The sequence below is a fragment of the Acomys minous genome (genome assembly GCF_964271855.1).
Source record: "Acomys minous genome assembly, chromosome: 3".
Lineage (NCBI taxonomy): Eukaryota > Metazoa > Chordata > Mammalia > Rodentia > Muridae > Acomys > Acomys minous.
In genome coordinates this window covers 9,658,823-9,679,234 of record NC_140485.1, presented here as the reverse complement: position 1 = coordinate 9,679,234, position 20,412 = coordinate 9,658,823, and the positions used below count along the sequence as shown (strand labels likewise).

General features: G+C 40.7%; 1 protein-coding gene across 11 annotated transcripts in view; it reads right to left on the bottom strand.

Annotated features, from left to right (window-relative positions):
- Positions 1-20,412, bottom strand: part of TASP1 (taspase 1) — a 218,486-nt gene that overhangs the window by 66,956 nt on the left and 131,118 nt on the right. For 9 of the 11 annotated variants that reach the window (XR_014777659.1, XM_084774559.1, XM_084774563.1 and 6 more), the window contains one exon: positions 2,008-2,118. The exons of the other annotated variants lie outside the window; for them this stretch is intronic. Coding sequence is in view for 8 of the 9 variants with exons in the window: in XM_084774559.1 (XP_084630685.1) it covers positions 2,008-2,118 (111 nt within the window). In the remaining variant the exon portion in view is untranslated. The remainder of the gene's footprint in view (positions 1-2,007; positions 2,119-20,412) is intronic. 11 annotated transcript variants of the gene reach the window in all.

Here is a 20,412-nt window from a genome sequence, read left to right as displayed (position 1 = left end):
GAAAAGAAGACAACAAAACAGACCCAGCTAGATTTAGGGAAATCAAGAACAGAAGAAACCTGTGCCCCCTTTCCCAGCAAGAGGTAAAAAGAGAAATTCTGATGGTGAAGATTTGCGGAGAAAGGCAGGAAAGTCCAATGTGACCTGACTATCCCGTGAACTATCCCAGAGGTTCGGGGCTCCCTGGCCGAACTACTAGGACTCACTGAAAAGGCTGAGAGGGAAGGTGTACCTGGGAATGTGAGCTGTCTGTCATTTGAATGTCTACAGTCAGTGCTTGCCATGTAGGCTAAGGAAGCCAGAAGTTACAGCTACCACAATGAATTCAACAACGACAGAGGCTAACTGCCCACAGGCAGGGTCAGGAGCAAATGACATCTCAGTAGAAGCTCAGAGTTGGAAATGTATTGTAGAACCAACTGTCCCTCCCCAACAGTATCTCAGAGCACCGATGCTCCCTGAAATCCAGGAATAAAATATAATAGTACAAAATAAGTCTAGACATGAATATAAGACGACAATGAGCTTATGTGGTGCTTATGTAGCAAGCAGAAAGGTGAGACAACAAGTAAAATTAGAGAAAGCAAACAGAGCTACAATATGGACCCATTTTACAACTCCAGCACTGGGGATGAGCAGCGGGGTTGGTAGTATGGGTACAAGGGGACCTAATAGAGTCAGTCTCAGCTGCAGGTCTAGAAATATTCATATACAACCATGCAGCCTGGAACAGTGAAAACTCTTTTACAGCCCTCAACATGGAAATTAGAGCTCAACGGACTGAACCCACTTGTTATCCATGACTCTGAACAAGCGCCTGCATCCCAAAGTCATCTGCCCTCTGTATTGCCCTTTTTGAACTCTGGAGTAAGACCCACTTCATATGACTCCACATCAATCCTATCTAGTCCAGCTCTCTGATGGCCAAACTACATCTTCTCCTGTAGGACTTAAAAGCTTTGTTCTAAGGCTTTTGCTGCTGTGAAAAAACAGCATGAGTAAAGCAACTAGGAGAGGAAAGGATTTCTTTCAGCTTACAGCTCTCCAGTCAGGCTCTATCTCTCTGAGAAGCAGGGGCAGGAACTCAAGCAGGATCCTGGAGACAAGAGCTGAAGCAGGCAATGGAGGAGCATGCGTAGCGGCAGCTTTCCTATGCACCTGAGGACCCCCTGCCCAAGGATAGCGTCATCCACACTAGGCCAGGCCTTTCCACATCTGTTATCAAATAATGAAAGAAACCACCGGCTTGCCTAGAGCCAGTCTAATAGAAGCATTTTCTCAGTTGACGTTTCCTTTACTCAGATGACCCGAGTCTAAGTCAAACTGATAGCACACACAGTAGCAAACACTCTCCTTTTATCTTATAGCTACTGCTTATGATAACTAGAAATTCTTCATTTTAGATCTCACCCATTTAATCTATTGTATGGTTTCTACATCCTGCTTAGAGCAAGAGTGCAACATCTACTTTGTCTCAATACCTAAGTCCACAACTTTTTTACTGATGCTTTCCTCAACTAAAACAGACAAGGAAATAATCTTGAGATTATTCCCTGACACATACACATCTGCACATCTAGTTAAGAGGACTGGGCAAATGTCCAGGCAGGATTTCCATCTTGACCCTGGCAGTGCACATGGCAATGCAGTGTGCAGGATACAATACTATCTTTATCAAAAGAATCCAATTTGCATTTCAAACATGCTATATAGCACACTGTCCAGTGAATTTCTTTCTCAGAATTTCATTCTAGTACATGTCATTTTAACGCTCTTACAATGTCTTAGGATCTATACACTAGATTACTTACATTTGATATGCTGTAGTAGCTAAAGTGGCAGAATTTCTGCTCACAAATACTATTACCTGAAGGTCAAACTTTATGCTAGGCAGTGAAGAAAGGGCTAGGGCTAGGGGCAAATGGCGGGAAAACTGATTCCCGATGGATACAGCTCAGGGAAATTTTCTATATTTAGAAGGTGTCCTTTTCTCAACATTCCACTTACTGATAAACTTGTTTTGCATAGTCTCCAACAGAGCTTGGTGAGCATCTTCGGCTTGTAAAGCGTGTGAACATTCTCTAGCCAGTATGGTGCGCACAAGATGCTCTCCACATCCTACAAGTCCAAGAAAAACAACATTGAGGAAAAGCAATACTGAATGCTTTGCTTGTCTCAGTAACATAAAACACCCTTGCACACCACTTACAAAGGTCTTATGTATCAGGACAACCCAGTGAGGGAATGAAATGACTTCTACAAACAGTCTGGTAATTTTAGTAATGAGATTCAGTACCAAATAAAGAAACATAGGCCTATTTAATCTCAAAAGAAAACAGTTAAAAAAAAACACCCCTGTTTCAAAGGAATAACATGTAGCACAGAAATGCAGATCTTGCACCTAGGGTTCTGTCTCATTCTCACTAATGAGTAACTACAAACCATCCTGCTGAGTGGTCTTAGTCTCCCATTCAAGAAGTGGTACCTACAGCTGTCAACCATTTTCTTTCTGACATTCCACTTGCCTGGGTGGCTGAGGGGAAATGTAGGCATCCAGGGACAGCCTGAATCGCTGTCTGCCTGTTGTTGCTCAAGAGAATCATACACTGACAGTGTGGAGGGGACAACTCAGAAGAGGGTGTAGGTTCAGTGCGCAGCACCTACAAGTGACTATAACTCAGGGGATCTGACACCCTCTTCTGCCTGCTGTGGGTACCAGGCACACACATGATGCAGACATCCATGCAGGCAAACATTCATACACATAAAATAATAAAGAAAAGGAAGGGAGTGAGAGAGAGAGGCAAAGAAGGGAAGGGGTAAGGGGGAGGGGGGGAGGAGGAAGAAAGAGGGAGGATCTTAACAGCGAGGTAAACTTGGACCATTCAGACTCACTCAGTAAGAGTGGGCACAGGCAGGTCTCTGCTGATTGAAGTAATGAACGTGAGTTCTATGGCAGTAACTACTGTGAACGTAGAGTCAAGGGAAACAGTTTAAGGATGTGACTGTCCTAGTAAAACAAGTTCCTGGAAAGGAGCAGCTTCCTTTCTATCAGAAAAAAAGTGTCAACATTTAATCCTGACATCATGAACTAAGCGTCTGTGAATCTAAAAGACAAGTGTACTTCAACTACCTTCAGAAGGCACTCCATACGAGTCTCTAGGATCCATTTAGACCTCCAACAGGGGGAGTGCGCGCGCACACACACATACGCACATGAACAGTTGAACCAAGGAAGGTCTTTTTCCACCCCCTTGAGACAGGGTGTCTCTGTGTAGCTTTGGCTGTTCTGGGCTCATTTGTAGATTAGCCTGGCCTCAAACTCAGAGATCTGTCTGCCTCTGCCTTAAGCATGTGCCAGAGCGCCCAGCCAAAATAGAGTCTCCCCCGCAAGACAGGGTTTCTCTGTGTGGCCTTGGCTGTCCTGGACTCACTTAGTAGATTAGGCTGGCCTTGAACTCACAGCAATCTGCCTGCCTCTGTCTTCCAAGTGCTAGAATTAAAGGCATGCGCCATCATGCCTGGTTCGAGCCTTAACAATCAAAAGAAAGTTGGACTAAAATAGCTAAGTTAAGCAAACATTTTTATTTTGTTTATTCATAAATTTATTCATTTTTCTCTTAAATATGCATATGTGCATGCCTAGTGCTCAAAGGCCAGAAGAGGCTGTCAGATCCCTTGGAACTAGAGTTGCAAACAGTCCTGAACTATAGATGCTGGGAATCAAAACCAGGTCCTCTGGATGGGTAGTTAAGTGCTCTTAACCACTGTGCTATCTTTCCAACTTCTAAATATGGAATTGGGGCATGGCAGGGGGGAAGCCATAGGAAGAGCAATGCTAAGGATGGAACCCTATCTAGGGAAAAGCTCAACCACAGAGGTATACCTCCAACCCCACAAATCCTTAAGTCTATAAAATAAATGAAACCTGATACAATAGTTAGTCTACTCTAGGTAGTATTCCTGTGATGAGAACCAAGCACTGCTGATTCTCATCACATTATCTGTAATAACCACTAAGCCACGTTGTTGCTTTTCATGTCAAAAATGCCCTCTTCATATATACACCTCTCCTCCTCCTCTGTTGACTCCTCTCCAATTATCCCTTTCCTTAGATATACCTGCACACATGTGTATAATATACATACACACATACACACACACACACACACACACACACACACACACACATATATAATGTATACCCATTGCCAAGATACCAACAGTTCATGTTTAAGTGTGAACACACTTTCAAACTGCCTGACATTTTACGACAATGTCACCTTTCAAGATCTCTCTGAAAATATCCACACCTAGACAAAGCTCCCCATGGAAATGAATATAGAACTTTATGGGCAGGATTATATCAATCACTATTTTGTTCACTTTGTAATATTCATTTTATAAGCAGAAAAAATTGATAAAACTATTAGTAAAAAAAAAAGAAGTTTGACATTATGTAAGGGCATTGTGTTAAGGTCACCAAACCTCAAACATTTTAACACCCTGTGTGCATAACTTGATGAGGAATAAATAAATGTTATATGTTAGGACAGTAGCGGCAGAAAACTCTTATAAGCTAAATACTATAAGCTAAATGAATGTCCTAAAGGTTGTGTATACATGCCTCAAGTCAAACAGCTAACGTACATAAAGCAGTAACATTACAGCAAAATTTCACATGTGTGTGAGGAAGACATTTCCCTTTCTTATGATAGGAATGTATAAAAGGTTTCCCAGTGATTGAGTTTTACTATGAAACTATTAAAATTCTGATTTATATTCTGGCATAAAGTATCCTTTCACATAGGGGCTATGATGCCAAAGCTTTTTCCTCTGGACACCAATGAAAGAAAATTGGAGTTTTCACCTCCTAAATACAAGTTTCTTAGAACACATTGCAATGAAACTGAAGCGTGACTCAAACGTTATCTACCTTTGAGTTCCATTCTTGATTCATGTGCTTTAGAAATACATTTTTTATTACATCTTCTTTTTGTCACTGCTGATACAAGTAAAAGTATGTTCAAGATCTTACAACTTAATAAAAAACAAAGATTGTGAATATAACAAAGACCTGAAAACTAACAAAGCAAAGAGCAGTTCTGAAGATGGGTGTGGGGATGCAAACTTGTAATCCTAGCTTGTAAGAGGAAGAGGCAGGAAGGGCAGGAGCTCAATCTCAGCCTCAGCTGCACTACATGAGACTATCTCAAAATGAATGCACTTATTTATAACCAATGAAAATGACAAACAAATTGACTGAAAGCCACAGTGAATCAATAATGTGGTTGTAAAAGCACTAGGCATGCGCCAGTGAGATGGTTCAGTGAGGAAAAGTGCTTGATGTCAAGTCTGATGACCTGAGTTTGATCCCTGAAAACTACATGGCCGAAGGAGCAAACTACCATAAATTATCCTTTGATAATTATTACACACATGTTATGGCTTTTGATGCACCCATCAAGTAAATAAATATAATTTCTAGAGAATTATCCTACATGATATATAAAGAAATTAACAGAATTAGACTACATGCAACTGTAGCCTATAAAATAATAAATGATATGGAAGCAAAATTAATGACTGCTAATATCATAAAAAGATATAACCAGGCCCTGCATGTCTCGCCATAAAATTAGACACAGTTCTGTTTATTACCTAAACAATTACATTTGCATATGATTATGCTTACACATTCTACTATCAATTTGTAAAAAGTGAGAGCATCTACAAAAACTAGGGTCAAGATGCTAGACAAAGATGAAGGTCTAACGCTGTGTTCATACTTCTCTCAGCAGTGGGCTTGGCAACATGCTGAGGATCCACAGCATTGCAACAAGACAAGATAATGAAATAAAAGAGGGGAGAAAAAATAACTAGTAGACAAAAAGAAGTAAAAGACCCAAAACTGGACATGGTGCCACTTGAGAGGTGGTGGCAGGAGACTCAGGAATTCAAGGGCAACTCACTACATAGCAAATTCAAGTCATCCTAGGTTATTAGACCTTATTTCAAATAACCAGACCCAAACAAAAATAAATAAATAAAATACATAAGGTCCAGAAAGGAAGAAGCAAAACTGTCACCATTTACAAATGACATTTACAAATGACAAAATTTTTACTTATAAAATCCTCCCCCTAGAGGAAAATCTACAAAATAAATACTAGTGGTATGCTTCAAAAATTTTTCTCTGAAGTTGGTTTATCTAGGATTATCTAGGATTGCCTGTTACTTAGTAGTCTCCAAAATGTGGGTCTGACTTTCAATTATTCCCTTATCCATCCATCCATCCATCCATCCATCCATCCATCCACCCACATGTTATTAAGCTACTTTCTACTAAGTCAAGTATATTAACAGTTTACACGGTGTTAATATATATTAGCAGACTTCTACAAAGATCATCAGACTCTGCCTGGCCATAGAGAACTCACAGAACTGTATTTCCAGGTTGCCTGGACCAGTGTCCTGACTGAGTGTTATATAGTACAACTTCATAGATTCAGACGGTAAATCTAGGCATTTCAACAGCCTTAGAGAACCAGCACCTTGGACAGGTTACCTCCTGATAATTTACAACTGTTAGCCAATCTCAGTTCACTTTTCCCAGTTTGCATCCTGCTGCTAAAAGTCTCAGTATATTCACACTCTTTATTGTGGAGTAGCATGTCTTATAGCTTATTTCCTCTGACTGGAAACACTTCATCCTGTAGAGAGGTTCCTTAGGACTCAGGAAGCAAATAAAATGCATAATAAAACTGAGAAGTCTCAAGAAGTTCGTCAAATTTACAAAACTGGCAAAGGCATTCCCAAAATTATGTAAGCAGTAACAACTGCTGAGGAAAGATGAATCGCTCTGAGCCAATCAGATGTCTGTATCATTCAGCTATAGGAACATAGCTTTTGTGAGTGGATATCCATGCTGAGACAGACATTTCAGTGAACCTGCTGACTTTGAGTAAACAAACCTCTGTAAGTAACCCCCTCACCAATAGTCATGTAAGCAATCCCAACAAAAACCAATGATTCACTATGCTGGACTCTGGTCTGTCATTGGTTCCCTATCTGGTATAAGTAGGTATGTTTTCATGTTTCTCCAGAAAGTCATATAATTGCTGCCTGAACAAAAGATGAGCTAGGGAAGGTGTCTACATGATCCCTGTGAAGAGTACTGAAACATGCAAGTAAAGCTGCTCCTTGTTTACACCGGCAATCCTGATATGGCTATCTTTCACAGGTGGGGTGGAATAATGTGATTCTTTGCTCTAGTGGTGGCTGAGTGCTTCCTGACATGGGTAATATCAAAGCTGAGTTGTCTGAGAAAGAAACTTCTCTGGAGGGAACCTGACAATGGCCTTCTTCCTCCATGTAGTATGGAGTGGCATGCTTCTTGACAGTGGTTGGTGTCCTCTGTGCAAGTATAGGGATGCCTTCACGACTGCTGGGGGATGGACTGCTCTACTGGAAGTAGCACGAATGGGACAGAACCCTGGGACCATGAGGAGGCAGTGGTGTCAGCTGCACAGCCTTTGTTGTGGTTCAGCTGTTGCTCCATGAAAAATTTGTCCAAGTAAAAGAATTGCAATGACATGTGGTTGAAAGCTTCTGCATTAACCCTTCCACCTCACCAAAAGCTGCTATCTACTAACCCTGGTGCTTTGTAACATTCCCCATCCTCCCTGGAGGCTGTTCTCTGCTTCAACCAGTTAAAATCCCATGCTTCAATAATTGTTGTCCATTCTCTTACTCCTGAAAAGTGTCTACATTTCCTCATCTGATCAGAACTGAAACAGCTTCTTCAAAATGGTAGGATACACTAACATTAAAAAACAGTGGCCTCCCTATACACTAATGAAAATATCCTGAGAAAGAAAATAGGAAAACAACTCCATTCACAATAGCTTCAAACTAATCACCCAAACATGCAAGGCTTGGAATAAACTTGGCCAAGGACATAAAGACTTGTATAATGAAAACCTTTAAAAACACTAGAAGATGGAAACACCTCTTATGTTCAAGAATCAAAACAATAAACCTTTTAAAAATGTATCCTACCAACCCATGCTACAGATGCAGTGTAATGACAGTTAAAGTTCTAGTAGCGTTTTTCATAAAAGTAGAAAAGACACACGCACACACCCTAGATACTGAAAACAATCCCTACTATAAGAGCACTTACTGGAATATCATCACCAAAATTGATTTCAAGTTACACTACAACAGATCCACAGAAATAAAAACCAGCATTGTACCATTACACAATCAGACAGACAAACAGGGGTACAACACGGAAACCATGTGCATGGCCATTCAACTATGGCTACCTGATTGTTTTTAAACAATAACGCCAAAAATAAATATTAGAGAAAACAAACTCTTCAACAAATGGTGCTAGGAAGATTGAATGCCTGCATGTAGAAGAATAAAATTAAATCTATTGCTCTTACCCTGCACAAAAAATAAAACTCCAAATGAATCAAGAACCTCACCATAAGACATGCAATTTTGAAACTACAAGAAGGAAAACTAGGAAATGAACTTAAGGATACAAGCATAGATAAGACTTCCTGAACCAGACTTTGATTGCTCATGAAATAAGATCAATAACTGACTAATGTGATCTCAGGAAATTAAATAGATTCTAAGCAACAAAGGAAGAGGAAACCTACTGAATGGGGGAAAAAAAACTTTGTCATCTATAAATCTTGCAGAGGATCAGTATCTAGAATATATAAAGAACTCAAGAAACCGAATATCAAACAAACAAACAAAAAGCTCTATGAAACACAACACAATGTTCTCAAAGGAACTACCAAACTACCAATGCATTCTTCAGTTGAGGGACATCTAGGTTGTTTCCAGATTCTGGCTGTTACAAATAAGGTTGCTTTGAACATAGTGGAGCAAATGTCCTTGTTGTATGGTGGAACATCTTTTGGGTATATGCCCAGGAGTGATATAGTGAATGGATAAAGACACTGTGGTACATTTATACAATGGAATACTACTAAACTATTAAAAACTATAGGCAAATGAATGGAACTAGAAGTGATCATCCTGAGTGAGGTAAGTCAGGCCCAGAAGACATGCATGGTGTCTTCTATTTACTTATAAGTGGATATTAGCCCAACATAGATGTCCTCTGAGAGTCTCCACTCAGCAGGGGATTCGGATTGAGAGTGGTATGGAAGAATGGGGGATGGAAGGACCCAGAGGATTCAGGAGCCCCACAAGGAGATCATCAAGGCTGGCGGATCTGGACCCACTGAGGGGGAGGGGAGGCGGAGGCATTGGGGCTGCACAAACTGTTGCACCAACCAAGGAAAATGCATGCAGTAATCCTAGACCCTCTGTTCAGAAATAGGCAATGAATAGCTCATTCTCCGTGGTTGTGGGGAGAGTAGAGACCGACTCTGACATGAACTCTGGTGCCCCAATTTGATCATTTCCCCTTGGTGGGGAGGCCTTGCAGCACACAGAGGAAAGGGAAGCAGGCTATCTAGATGAGACCCGATAGGCTGTGATCCTATAGTAGAGGAGGAGGTTCCCTTCTGTCAGAGATCTAGGGGAGGGTTAGGAGACAAGAGAGTGAGGAGGGAGGGGGGAGGGAAAATACTAGTGAAGGAATAACAATCCGGATATAATCTAAAAAAATTATTTTTTAAAGGGGAGAAAAAGAACTACCAATGGCTAATAAGTGTTCTGCATCTTATTAGCCATCAATGAATTAAAACTATTTTGAGATTTCATCTTACCTTTGTTATAGTGGCTAGATTAAAAGGAAACAACAAATGTTTGAGTGGATGTGGCTAACTATTTATTCATTGTTGATAGGATTACAAACTATTCAGCCACTCTCAGTGAGGCAGGTCCTCAAAAAGCTAGAAATAGCTCTACCATATGAACTAGCTGTTCCATTCCTGGGTACATACCTAAAGGACTCTATACCCTACTACAAAGACACTGCTTACTCCATGTTCACTGCTGTTCTATCTACAATGCTAGGAAATGGAAACAGCCTAGCTGTTCAACTAATGAGTAGTACTGAGAATATCATCTACACACACACACACACACACACACACACACACAGAGAGAGAGAGAGAGAGAGAGAGAGAGAGAGAGACAGACAGACAGACAGACAGACAGACAGACAGACAGACAGAGACAGAGACGAGGGTGGGATATTCAGCTGTAAAGGAAAATAAAATTACAAAATTTGCAGGAAAATTAAGAACTAGAAAATATACTAAGAAAGGTAAGTCAGATTTAAGAGAGATACATGCTGCACACTCTTAGCTTCAAATGTTCTGTGTTTAATTTGGTGTGTCTTTAGAGGTCAGGAAACTAGAAACAGCACAAGGAGAGTGAGGCAAGGAGGCTTTAAGGGAATGCTGAGTGGACAGTAAAACACACATCATACAAAATGGTAGGGCAATAGTAGGAATTAAATGTTTAAGCAGGAAAGGGGACTGGGAAGAAGAGGAGAGAGTGGGAGTGAGGTTAACCAAAACTAAGGATGCATGAAAAAGCCTTATGGATTCCCCTACTTTGTAAGCTAATTAAAACAGCAATAATAAAAGTAAGAGTTTGAATGGATATATATTGCAAAAGTGGACAATGCTTTCTCCCATAAGACTTGAGTTATTAAATAAAAGTCTCAATGCCTAGTGTGGCACACTGTGCTTGGAGTTATTATGCAGACAGGACCACAGGTCACCAAAACAATGCAGGCTACTGCCATTGCTCTTGGTTGCTCAGCATAGAAGGAGACATGATACACTTTAGTTATAGGTCGTAGGGAATGTAAGATAGAACTATCTAATTTTCAAGGGAGAAATGGTTTTACGTAGTGCTCGACCTTGAATGCTATAATACTGACGTGCTTGAAAAGATATCCCTAGTGCAACAGTGACATGAAGGTTATGGGGGTTACCAATGCTGTCTGATTGGATCCGAAGCTTCCTTCAAATGGAGTCATTCATGCCTGGAACAGTAAATCTGAATAATAGTGCATGGCTCAGGAAGTCCTGGTCATGAATGGGACCTATTATTACTGTTTTGCTAAAATGGCTATTCAATCCAAATTGCCTTCAAAATGTTTGTGTTTATACCCACAGATTAGCGTTGACTTCAACAATGCTTACAGAAACTTCTTTTACCATGAGCTGCAGTCAATCCAGACATTCACAACTGATCATTTACATCAAGGCCCCTCTAAATTCGGGGAGAATTAATGTAGGATTAAGGAGAATGTAAGAGCTGAAAGTAGAGGAGAGCATACTGTGGAATGCCATTTTCTAGACATGACAAGATGGTTGCACTCATGAATGCACAGCAGTTACTGGTACCTGTGTTGGCGTAATGTTCTTGTGGCCTGTATGCATTTTACTCTTGCTCGTTCAAATACTGACTTCTCCACCCCACTCTCTGGATCAATTGGGACATTGCATTGTGATGTTTATTGTAAGTATCTCCAGTTTTGAGTTTGTGTTAACATGTCACCATTTGTTCTCTGCTATGTCAATAAAAACAAACTAGCCAATGCTAAGGAATAACAGAGAAGAGGGTGGGACATCCTGGTCCAGTGAAGGGAGGAGAAAAAGGAAGAAGGAGAGGATGGAGCCATGAGGAGAGGACCAGGAAACATTAAGAGGGCCAGGAGATGATTTAAAAACAAGTAAAATGTGGGAAATTTGAATAGGAAGAAACTATACTAGCATGGTGGTTTAAGATGACGTGAGTACTGTGCAGCATCATTGTGCTACAGGCTAATTAGATAGATCCTGGTCTCTCTGTATGGTTATTTGGGTATAACACTGGTTAAGGAGTAACTGCTGATTTCACTAAAATAGTAATTCAATATTAAATATTAAAGAATTATTCAACATACTTGAAAAATTCCTGCACAAAACCAAGCCAATCAATATTCCAATAAGGGTGGGGCAGGTTTCATAAGCTCCACCCCTACCTCAGCAGCTATCTACAATTGATGGCTTCTGAGACAGCAAGAGTCATTTTTCTTTCTGGGTGTGGTCACTATATAATATAACCCTTCTATAGAGCCTCAAAATGAGATTACCATTTTAAAATGTAACTTATTATCTCACAAACGCTTGCATTAGAAGACTGTTTTTCTTCTATAAACTTCTCTAACCTCAAGTCTTATGTCCAGAATCCCAAGAGAGGTGAAAAAAGAAAGTTGCAAGCATAAGAGAGATGTATTCCACATTCTGAGGCAACCAGCACACAAGAACACAGGACCAGCAGCAACAGAAACCCACATTCAGTAGGCACTAATGGCATACCACACATCTCCAAGGAACACCGATGATTTTGAAATACGTATGTCATCATATAAATGCTGCCATTCACTCTCACTGAAAGTATTGGGCATCTGAAAAGACCTTTCAACACAGCCCTGTTAGAAGTCCATAGGGACAGATAAGTAATGAGTAAAGGCCTTTCCAAATTTAAAAGGAAACATTTGGTACTTCAGTTTCCAATATTGCAACATCTCTTTTTCAACAAAGGAATTTATTACACAGTACGTCACCTTTTCCCTGTCAGAGGATTTACTGCCAATTTTGGAGTTGGGTTACTTCTGGTTTTTAAGCCTGTCTTGTGAAATTACAGAAAGGGCTGCCTTAAAAGTGATAGAACACACATGAGTTCAGTCTACATAGTGCCCCTTTGGCTATCAAACCTGGAACTTATTATATACAAGAAGGAAGCATGAGGAGCTTTATAAAGTGATAGAATAAGTGGTGAAGATGTCTAATACAGTCAAGTCCAAAGGTTAGCTCACCAACACACAGTGTTTCTTAAACGTGTACTTACATAATTCTCATCACATTCTCGAGTATTTATAGCAATAAATATTAAAAACAACTCAGGCCTTTTCTTGAACTCTTTGATAAATGGTAAGCAAAAAAAAAACAAAACCAAACAAAACCCCACCATTTTTTATGATACAAAGGTACTATCTCTTAAAGATTGGGATGATATATATGATTAATATATGTGTAAATTCCATATTTATCCATGACAGAAAACTGTCACACAGTTCTAATGAAACACAGAGAACATCTCATCTGAGACATATAAAGAAAGTAGGATCACATTAGAATAACCAAGGCTCATACACAGTTGCCCTCGTCCCCAATCTCTGCCCCCTCCCCTTATTTGCCAAAATGGCATCTGCATGTGAGAATTTACTCAGTGTTCACACTAAGGGGCCATGACAAACAGTATCTCTCAGCTGCTACTAAACGTAGTTAGCTAAATCTTAACATTAAAATGGACATGGACAAATGGACAAGAGGATTTCTTTTTTCCAAACAAGAACCAACTGCCTAGAGCAGATGTGTGTTTCTAGATGTTTCTAATTGTTATTGTCCCTAAGCATGTATCAGCACTGTGGCATTCAAATGAGAAACACAATACACGTAAAAGCATTAGGCTTATCCATCCCTGAGACCTTTATTAGGGCAATGGACATTTAAAAAGTAACACTGTAATGCTCAGTTGATGCTCTTTGCCAATCTCTTACCTAAACTCTTGTTCTGTTAGAAAGTGGAGCATAGATAAGAGCACCTCCAGACATCACACCTGAGGTGAGTCACTTGGGATCTCCATGCCTTGGCCTCCTCATTTGAAAATGGCTTCATGTAAATGACATTAACGCTTCCATAAGACAAAATATTTATACCTATAAGTACTTGCACAACTTCAGTGCTTAAAATTTAGCTTCAAACAAGGTGTTACGGCTCATGTCTACAAGCTCAGCACTAGGACGGCTAGAGAAGGAGGTTTACTGAGACTAAGGCAGTCTGGACAAAAGAGTGTGTTGTAGACCAGACTGGGATACAAAGTAAATGCTGTCTCAATAGTAGTAATAACAGTAATTGTTGTCATTACTGTTATTATTAATACTTATATTTAAGTGCTTACAATGGATAGACCACTTATAAAAATGATTTCAAACATTGTTAATTAATACAACACACATTTAGATTAACTTCAACTATAAAGAATCTTTTCAATGGAAGGGCAAAGGTCACTGACTTACTAATTCTCCATTAAATGACCAATTATTATATAACTGTGGCTTTCATAAACATTTTATTGAGTGTTTACATCTGACTTAGACAGAAGGCATGTCATCCCTAACTTGGCAAGAGAAGTGAATTGTTGTCACTAAACTTCAGTGATCTAAATCTTATATTACTGTTTCAACACATGAATAAGAAATGGCAAGCAAAATAAGCATCCTCAAAGCCTTGAAAAATCTGAGGCCTGAGGCTGGAGAGATGTCCCGGCAAGTAGAAGCTGCTCTTCTAGAGGGCCCAAGTTTAGTTCCCAGCACCCCTGTCAGGTGGCTCACAACCACCTGTAACTCTAACTCAAATCAACCTGATACATTCTTCTGGCTTCTGCAGCCACATCCATACACACATATATGTCAAATAAAAATAAATCTGAGCCCATGGTCAAAATCAAAGTAATAATAATCTGAAAACAAAAAGATCAACAGGTTATGGCACTAAGCCTTATATGGCAGAAGGCCCCAATTTTATTCACAATACCCTGGAAACAGTAAGTCCCCAGGGGATAGACCAAATAAAATTTTGAAATTTTACTTTGCATCAAATTTATAGTGTGCATTTTACTAGTCAAAAAAGTCAAGAGGTGGTTATAAACATCTAATGCATATCTGTAATGTAAGACACATATGTGTGTGCTAGAAGTGTGGAATAAGGCCTACAACAAAGGATTGTAAGCAGGATCCTTACGCCATACCATAAATTGGACATAATTACCAAGACACCCATATGTAGTAAATAGTATCATTAATAACTTTCTTAATGAATTAAAATTCAGATGTGATTTATGAAGTTGATTTCAATTTCTAAATCTCTTAAAAACTATTTCCCAATAATTCCTCTTATAATAGAATGGCAATATAAATCATTTCATCAGTTTTTAAATTGCACCCAAAGCTTAAAAAAGCAATCATTATTTAGAAATCACATAAAGTACAACAGAGAAAGTCTTACCTATTGATCAGCCACCATTTATCAGTTTCGTTATTCAATATCCTAAGCTGGGGTGATTTGAGGATACAAAAGGACACAAATGTCCCGAAAAGTGGAAGAAATAGTCATCATAATAAATTTTCTGGATCAGATTGAAATTTGAGAACTACTAGCACAGAAATCATCCAAAACTTATCTTATCACAAAGTAATAAAACAAACATGTAAATATGTAAGAGAAAAATCAGGTGACCTACTTGAAATTAGTTTGGTAGTAAAGCCCAGAAATGTAGTGCAGGCCTCCACATTACAGAGAGATTTCTGATTCTTGTTTTAATGGAGGAATTTCTAAGAGCTTGCCACTCCCATCCTAACAGAGCAGGCAAAACAAGCTACAAACTCCATTTAAAAGTTGTAAATAAAATGAAGACTAAAGCATACCTCAATGAATATAATTCCCAAAAGCGAAAAGACCTTGGTAACAGAAAAGTGGACTCCCCAGTGTTCCTGAGGAAACACTATAGGAAGAGAAATGCCTTTGAAGAAGACAAGGAGAAACAAGCTGATCATCAATAACTTTGAGTAACAGACCACATTTGGGCTAACGTGAATTAAAATCAAGAAACAACCCCCCCCCCGCCCCCGCGCAAGGTAAATCTGCACCCATTCACAACCTTTCCTACACATTTCCAGTGGGTGCCCCAAAGACATGGAACACAGCAGAAGTGAAGGACATCAACACCCTCGGGCACATCAGAGCTCGGCCAGGTGAAAAGCAATAGCAAGCTGGAGACTGGGAACAAAACAGGAGAGGAAACACAGTCTCAGTTAATGTTGACGTAGACAGCCTTTACCAAGTACCAGGCAGCAGGCAATGAACAGGGGGAGAAAAGACAAAGAAAATCATCAAAGAACAGTAGGTATGGTAGCTAGCTTTCTTTTGTGACTGTGATCAAATACTTGACAAAAGCAGTGTACAAAAGGAGTAACTTTGGATCACGGATTGAAGGCACTGTAGCTGCATATGGCTAGCACTCCCTACTTTATTACATCTCAGTGGAGCAGAAAGCAGAAAACGAATTCAAAAGGGTTGGCCTATAAACTGGCCCCAGTTACTCACTTCCTCCAGTCAAGTCCAACCTCATGAACATTTTTAAATCTCTCAAAACTGTACTACTTGTGGGGACCAATTATTCAAATATATCACCTGTGAGAAATATTACACATTCAAACAATAGGACTGAGTTTTCTCCAAGAACAGGCTTACAGTATAAAATCCTTAGTGCCTATAGAGGCAAAAATTAAGATCTAACACCAGGAAGATTGCATAGGTTAAAAACCTCCCCAGGACATCAAATGAGCTAGTGGCCACGTGAAAAAGACAGAGAAGGAAACACAAGAGAGGTTCCCCCCTGGTTCAAACAGCTCATCTCAATAAAAAAATACTTACTGTTTTGTTTATGGTCGGATTATAGACTTATCTTTTGTTGTAGTTGGGAGGTGGGACAGACAGACAGGAAGAGAATGAGTGTGCATGTAGCGAGGTAAAGTCAGGTCATAAGCTGGGCAGCAAGTGCCTTTCCCTCATCAGCCACCTGACCAGGCCCAAATGGTTATGCCTTGACACTACCATCAAAATATCAGGATCCACTGCTGCAAGAATAGATGAGCAACTCCACCACAAATGATTGACACAATGCTTCACCATACGTGCATGTAAAGAGGAATGTGTCCTTTTTGCAGCAAATATTTTTTTAATTTTCTCAAATACTTTAACATATAATCAATAATTGAAAGTCTTATGAAAAAGAGATGACCACGTTCATAGAAGGAAGAGTCAGTAGAACTAAACTAACAGCTCAGAAGTTGGTATTATAAGATTTTAATAGTAAAAATAACAATCTATATACATTAATAAAAATTTCAACATAAAAAAATCTATAAATCAAATCAGATGTCTGAGAACAAAAAATAAAGCAAGACCAATAGATGTAAGAGGAAGCAAGAGACAGGATCTGAAGTTCTGATACAATGAGGAATAAAAATGTAAACCAATACACAGAAATGAGTGAGAGAATGGGAAGAAACCGCCTATCTCTGTAGGATGATCTCCCAAGCCCTCACAGAAGTCTCAGAAGTGGGAGAGAACTGTGCCTAACAGCTGAAGATACCATGACAGACCTTTTCAAAAATGACTACAAAGTTCAGCAAAGCTTAAGACAGATAAATACAAACTACCTCGCTGTATTACTGAAAAATGGCAGAAAGTGAAAAGAAAACTGTTAAATATAGAAAAAGAAACGGCATTACACATGAAAGGACAACTCCAAATCCCTACCATAAACAACAGACACAAACGGAAAACATTTGAGAAGACTAGGGGCAGGGGAAGAGGAAGAAAATGCCCTTTAGCAGTAAGGGTTAAAGACACTTCAGCGAGATGCAGTTGAGAAGATTCCACAGCAGCAAAATGTCATTCTTTAGACTAAAGTGAAACAACACTCAAGAAGCCTGAACTTTAATTTTAATTTTGGAGAGAATAACTAGGGGCGTGTGTGTGTGTGTGTGTGTGTGTGTGTGTGTGTGTGTGTGTGTGTGTGTGTGTGTGTGTGTGTGTGTGTATGTATATGTATATATGGGGGCAGAAGGGGCAGAACTAGGGGCCTTTACTCCCAGTATTTGCGAGGTAGAAACAGGGACATTTCTCAGAGTTTAAGGCCAGTCAGATCTATGAATCAAGTCCCAGGCCTACAATGACTATATAACAAAATCTTGTCTCAAGAAAAATCTTGGCCTAGTGGCAACTTTTTTTTAATTAATTAATTTATTTAATTGCTTTACAGCCTGATCACAGCCCCCTCCCTCCTCTCCTCCTCGTCCCAGCATCCCACACCTCCACGCCCCTGACTCCACTTCTTCTCAGGGAAGGGGAGGACCCCCCATGGCAACCCATCCTAGAACATCAACTCACAGCATGACTAAGTGCATCCTCTCCCCGAGGCCAGGTAAGGTAGCCCAGCTAGAGGAAAGGCAGGCAACCGAGTCAGAGACAGTCCCTACTCACATTGTTAGGGATCCCACATGATGACCAAGCTGTACATCCCATCCACTACACATGCACAGAGTGACTAGGGCCAGGCCATGCATGCTCTGTGGTTGGTGGTTCAAGTCTCTGTGTGCCCCAATAGGCCCAGGTTAGTTTTTACTGTAGGTCTTCTTGAGATGTCCTTGATCCCTCCAGATCCCTTAATCCTCTCTCCCACTCTTCCACAAGACTCCCTGAGCTCCACTTGTGTTTTTGGCTGGGGGTTTCTGCATGTTTTTTCCATCACCTACTGGATGAACCCTCTCAGAAGACAGCTACGCCACCCTCCTGCCTGCAGTCATAGCAGAGCATCATGGATTGTGTCAGGGCTGGCACTCTCCCATGAGGTGGGTCTCAGGTTTGGCCAGTCATTGGCTGTCTGTTCCCATGACTTCTTTATCCCTATACTTCTTGTAAGTGGCAACTCTTTTTAATATCAGCACTCAGGTGGCTGAGACAGGTGGATCTCAGTGAATACAAGACCAGCCAGGTCTTGCTAGGAGTTCTAGGCCAGCCTAGAACTCCTAGATAGTGCAACCCTATCTCAAACAAAACAAAACAAAGTCATGAATTTGGGAAGGAGGGAGAGAGAGAAAGAGAGAGGAGAAAGTTTATGGAGGAATATAGTAAATAATGGAGGGAGAAAGAAATTGCAGAAAATATGACCATATTTCAATGAAAACATGTATAAAATTGTGAAAAATATAATTTTAAAAATGAGGTAGTGTGAAGAAGAGACTCAATGTCAATCTCTAGCCTCTACACACACACAAACTAGTATAGTTATGTATACAAACAAAGGAGAAATAAGCCATTCAAAAGAAAATTTATTACTATTAGAACAACAAATTATTAAGAACAGTAACAAGAAAATGAAAACAGGAAAATTATTGTAATGGATTAGAACATATAAGAGTGTATATAACTGCATTAAAATCATTAAATTGCAAACTATGGTAATTAGTTTCTTTTGGTTTGTTGTTTTTTTTATTGAGATGGGGTCTCTTAACAAAGCCCTAGCTGGAGAGATCCAAGACGTCAACACTGATCACACACAGCTTCCGATCAGCACGACAACCAGGACTGCACAACGGCTAAAGACCACTGAGATCTACAAAACACCAGTGCTGCTGATTCCCAGATGTGAAGGATCCACACTGTGTGGAGCATGGAGGGGTCCAGTGCCTGGCCACCCAGCTAACCCACAGAAAAACCCTGGGGGACAACCCACATTAGCCAACATCTTGAGAAAGACTGTGAGACATCTGTGCACCTTTGGGCTCTCTCGCCCGTCTGCAGCTTACCAGATCTGGGACAAAGAGCAGACAGGCAGAGCTGAGTCCCAACACCAGCCAAGATTCACATTAGCTGCCAGCCCATGAAAAAGGTCGGGGAACCAAACCAGCTTTGGGCTCGGATCTCTCTTAGTACCCCAGCTGCTCACAGGCCTAGCCTAGCTGGGTCACAGAGCAGATAGGCATATCAAAAAGGCTGTGGAGTGTCCGAGAAGCTTTGGGTTCTGATCTCTCTTGGTCCCCCCCCCGCCCAAACTGCATACCAGCCTGGTCCATCTGTGATACAGAGCATACAGGCAGAGCTGAATCCAGGTGCCGGCCATAATCTGCATTAGCTGTCACCCTGTGAGCAGTTCGGACCTGGTCTACCTCCACCCACCTGAAGCCTACTGGTATGACGCAGCTAGGGCACAGAGTAGACAGGCTGAGCAGAGACCTGCACAGGTCACACTCCACATTAGCTGCCACCCTGTGAGTAGCTGCGGGCATTGATCTCTCTCCGCCCACCTGCAGCTTATTGGCTTAGCCCATCTAGGTCACAGAGCAGAGAGACAGAACAGAGACCTGTGCAGGCCACATTCAACATTAGCTGCCATTCTGTGAGCAGCTTTGAGCTCCAATCTCTCTCAATAGGTTGGCGGCTTACCAGCTTAGCCCAACTGGGACACAGAGTAGATAAGCAAAGCCCTCTGATATCAAGAAGGTTTATGGAGCATCCCAGCAGCTTTGTGCTCTGGTCTCCCTTAACCCCAAAGCTGCTCATTAGCCTGGCCCATCTGGGATACAGAAGATAGGCAAAGCTGAGTCTGGCATAGGCCAAGATTCACATTTGCTGCCATCTCAAGAAGGTCTGTGGGGCAACCAAGAAGCTTCAGGCTTGGATCTCTTGCAGCCTCCCAGATGCATGACCTAAGCCATGTGGAACACAGCAGATAGGCAGAGCCTTGCCATCTCGAAAAGGACTGTAAGGCACTTGAGCAGCTTTGGGC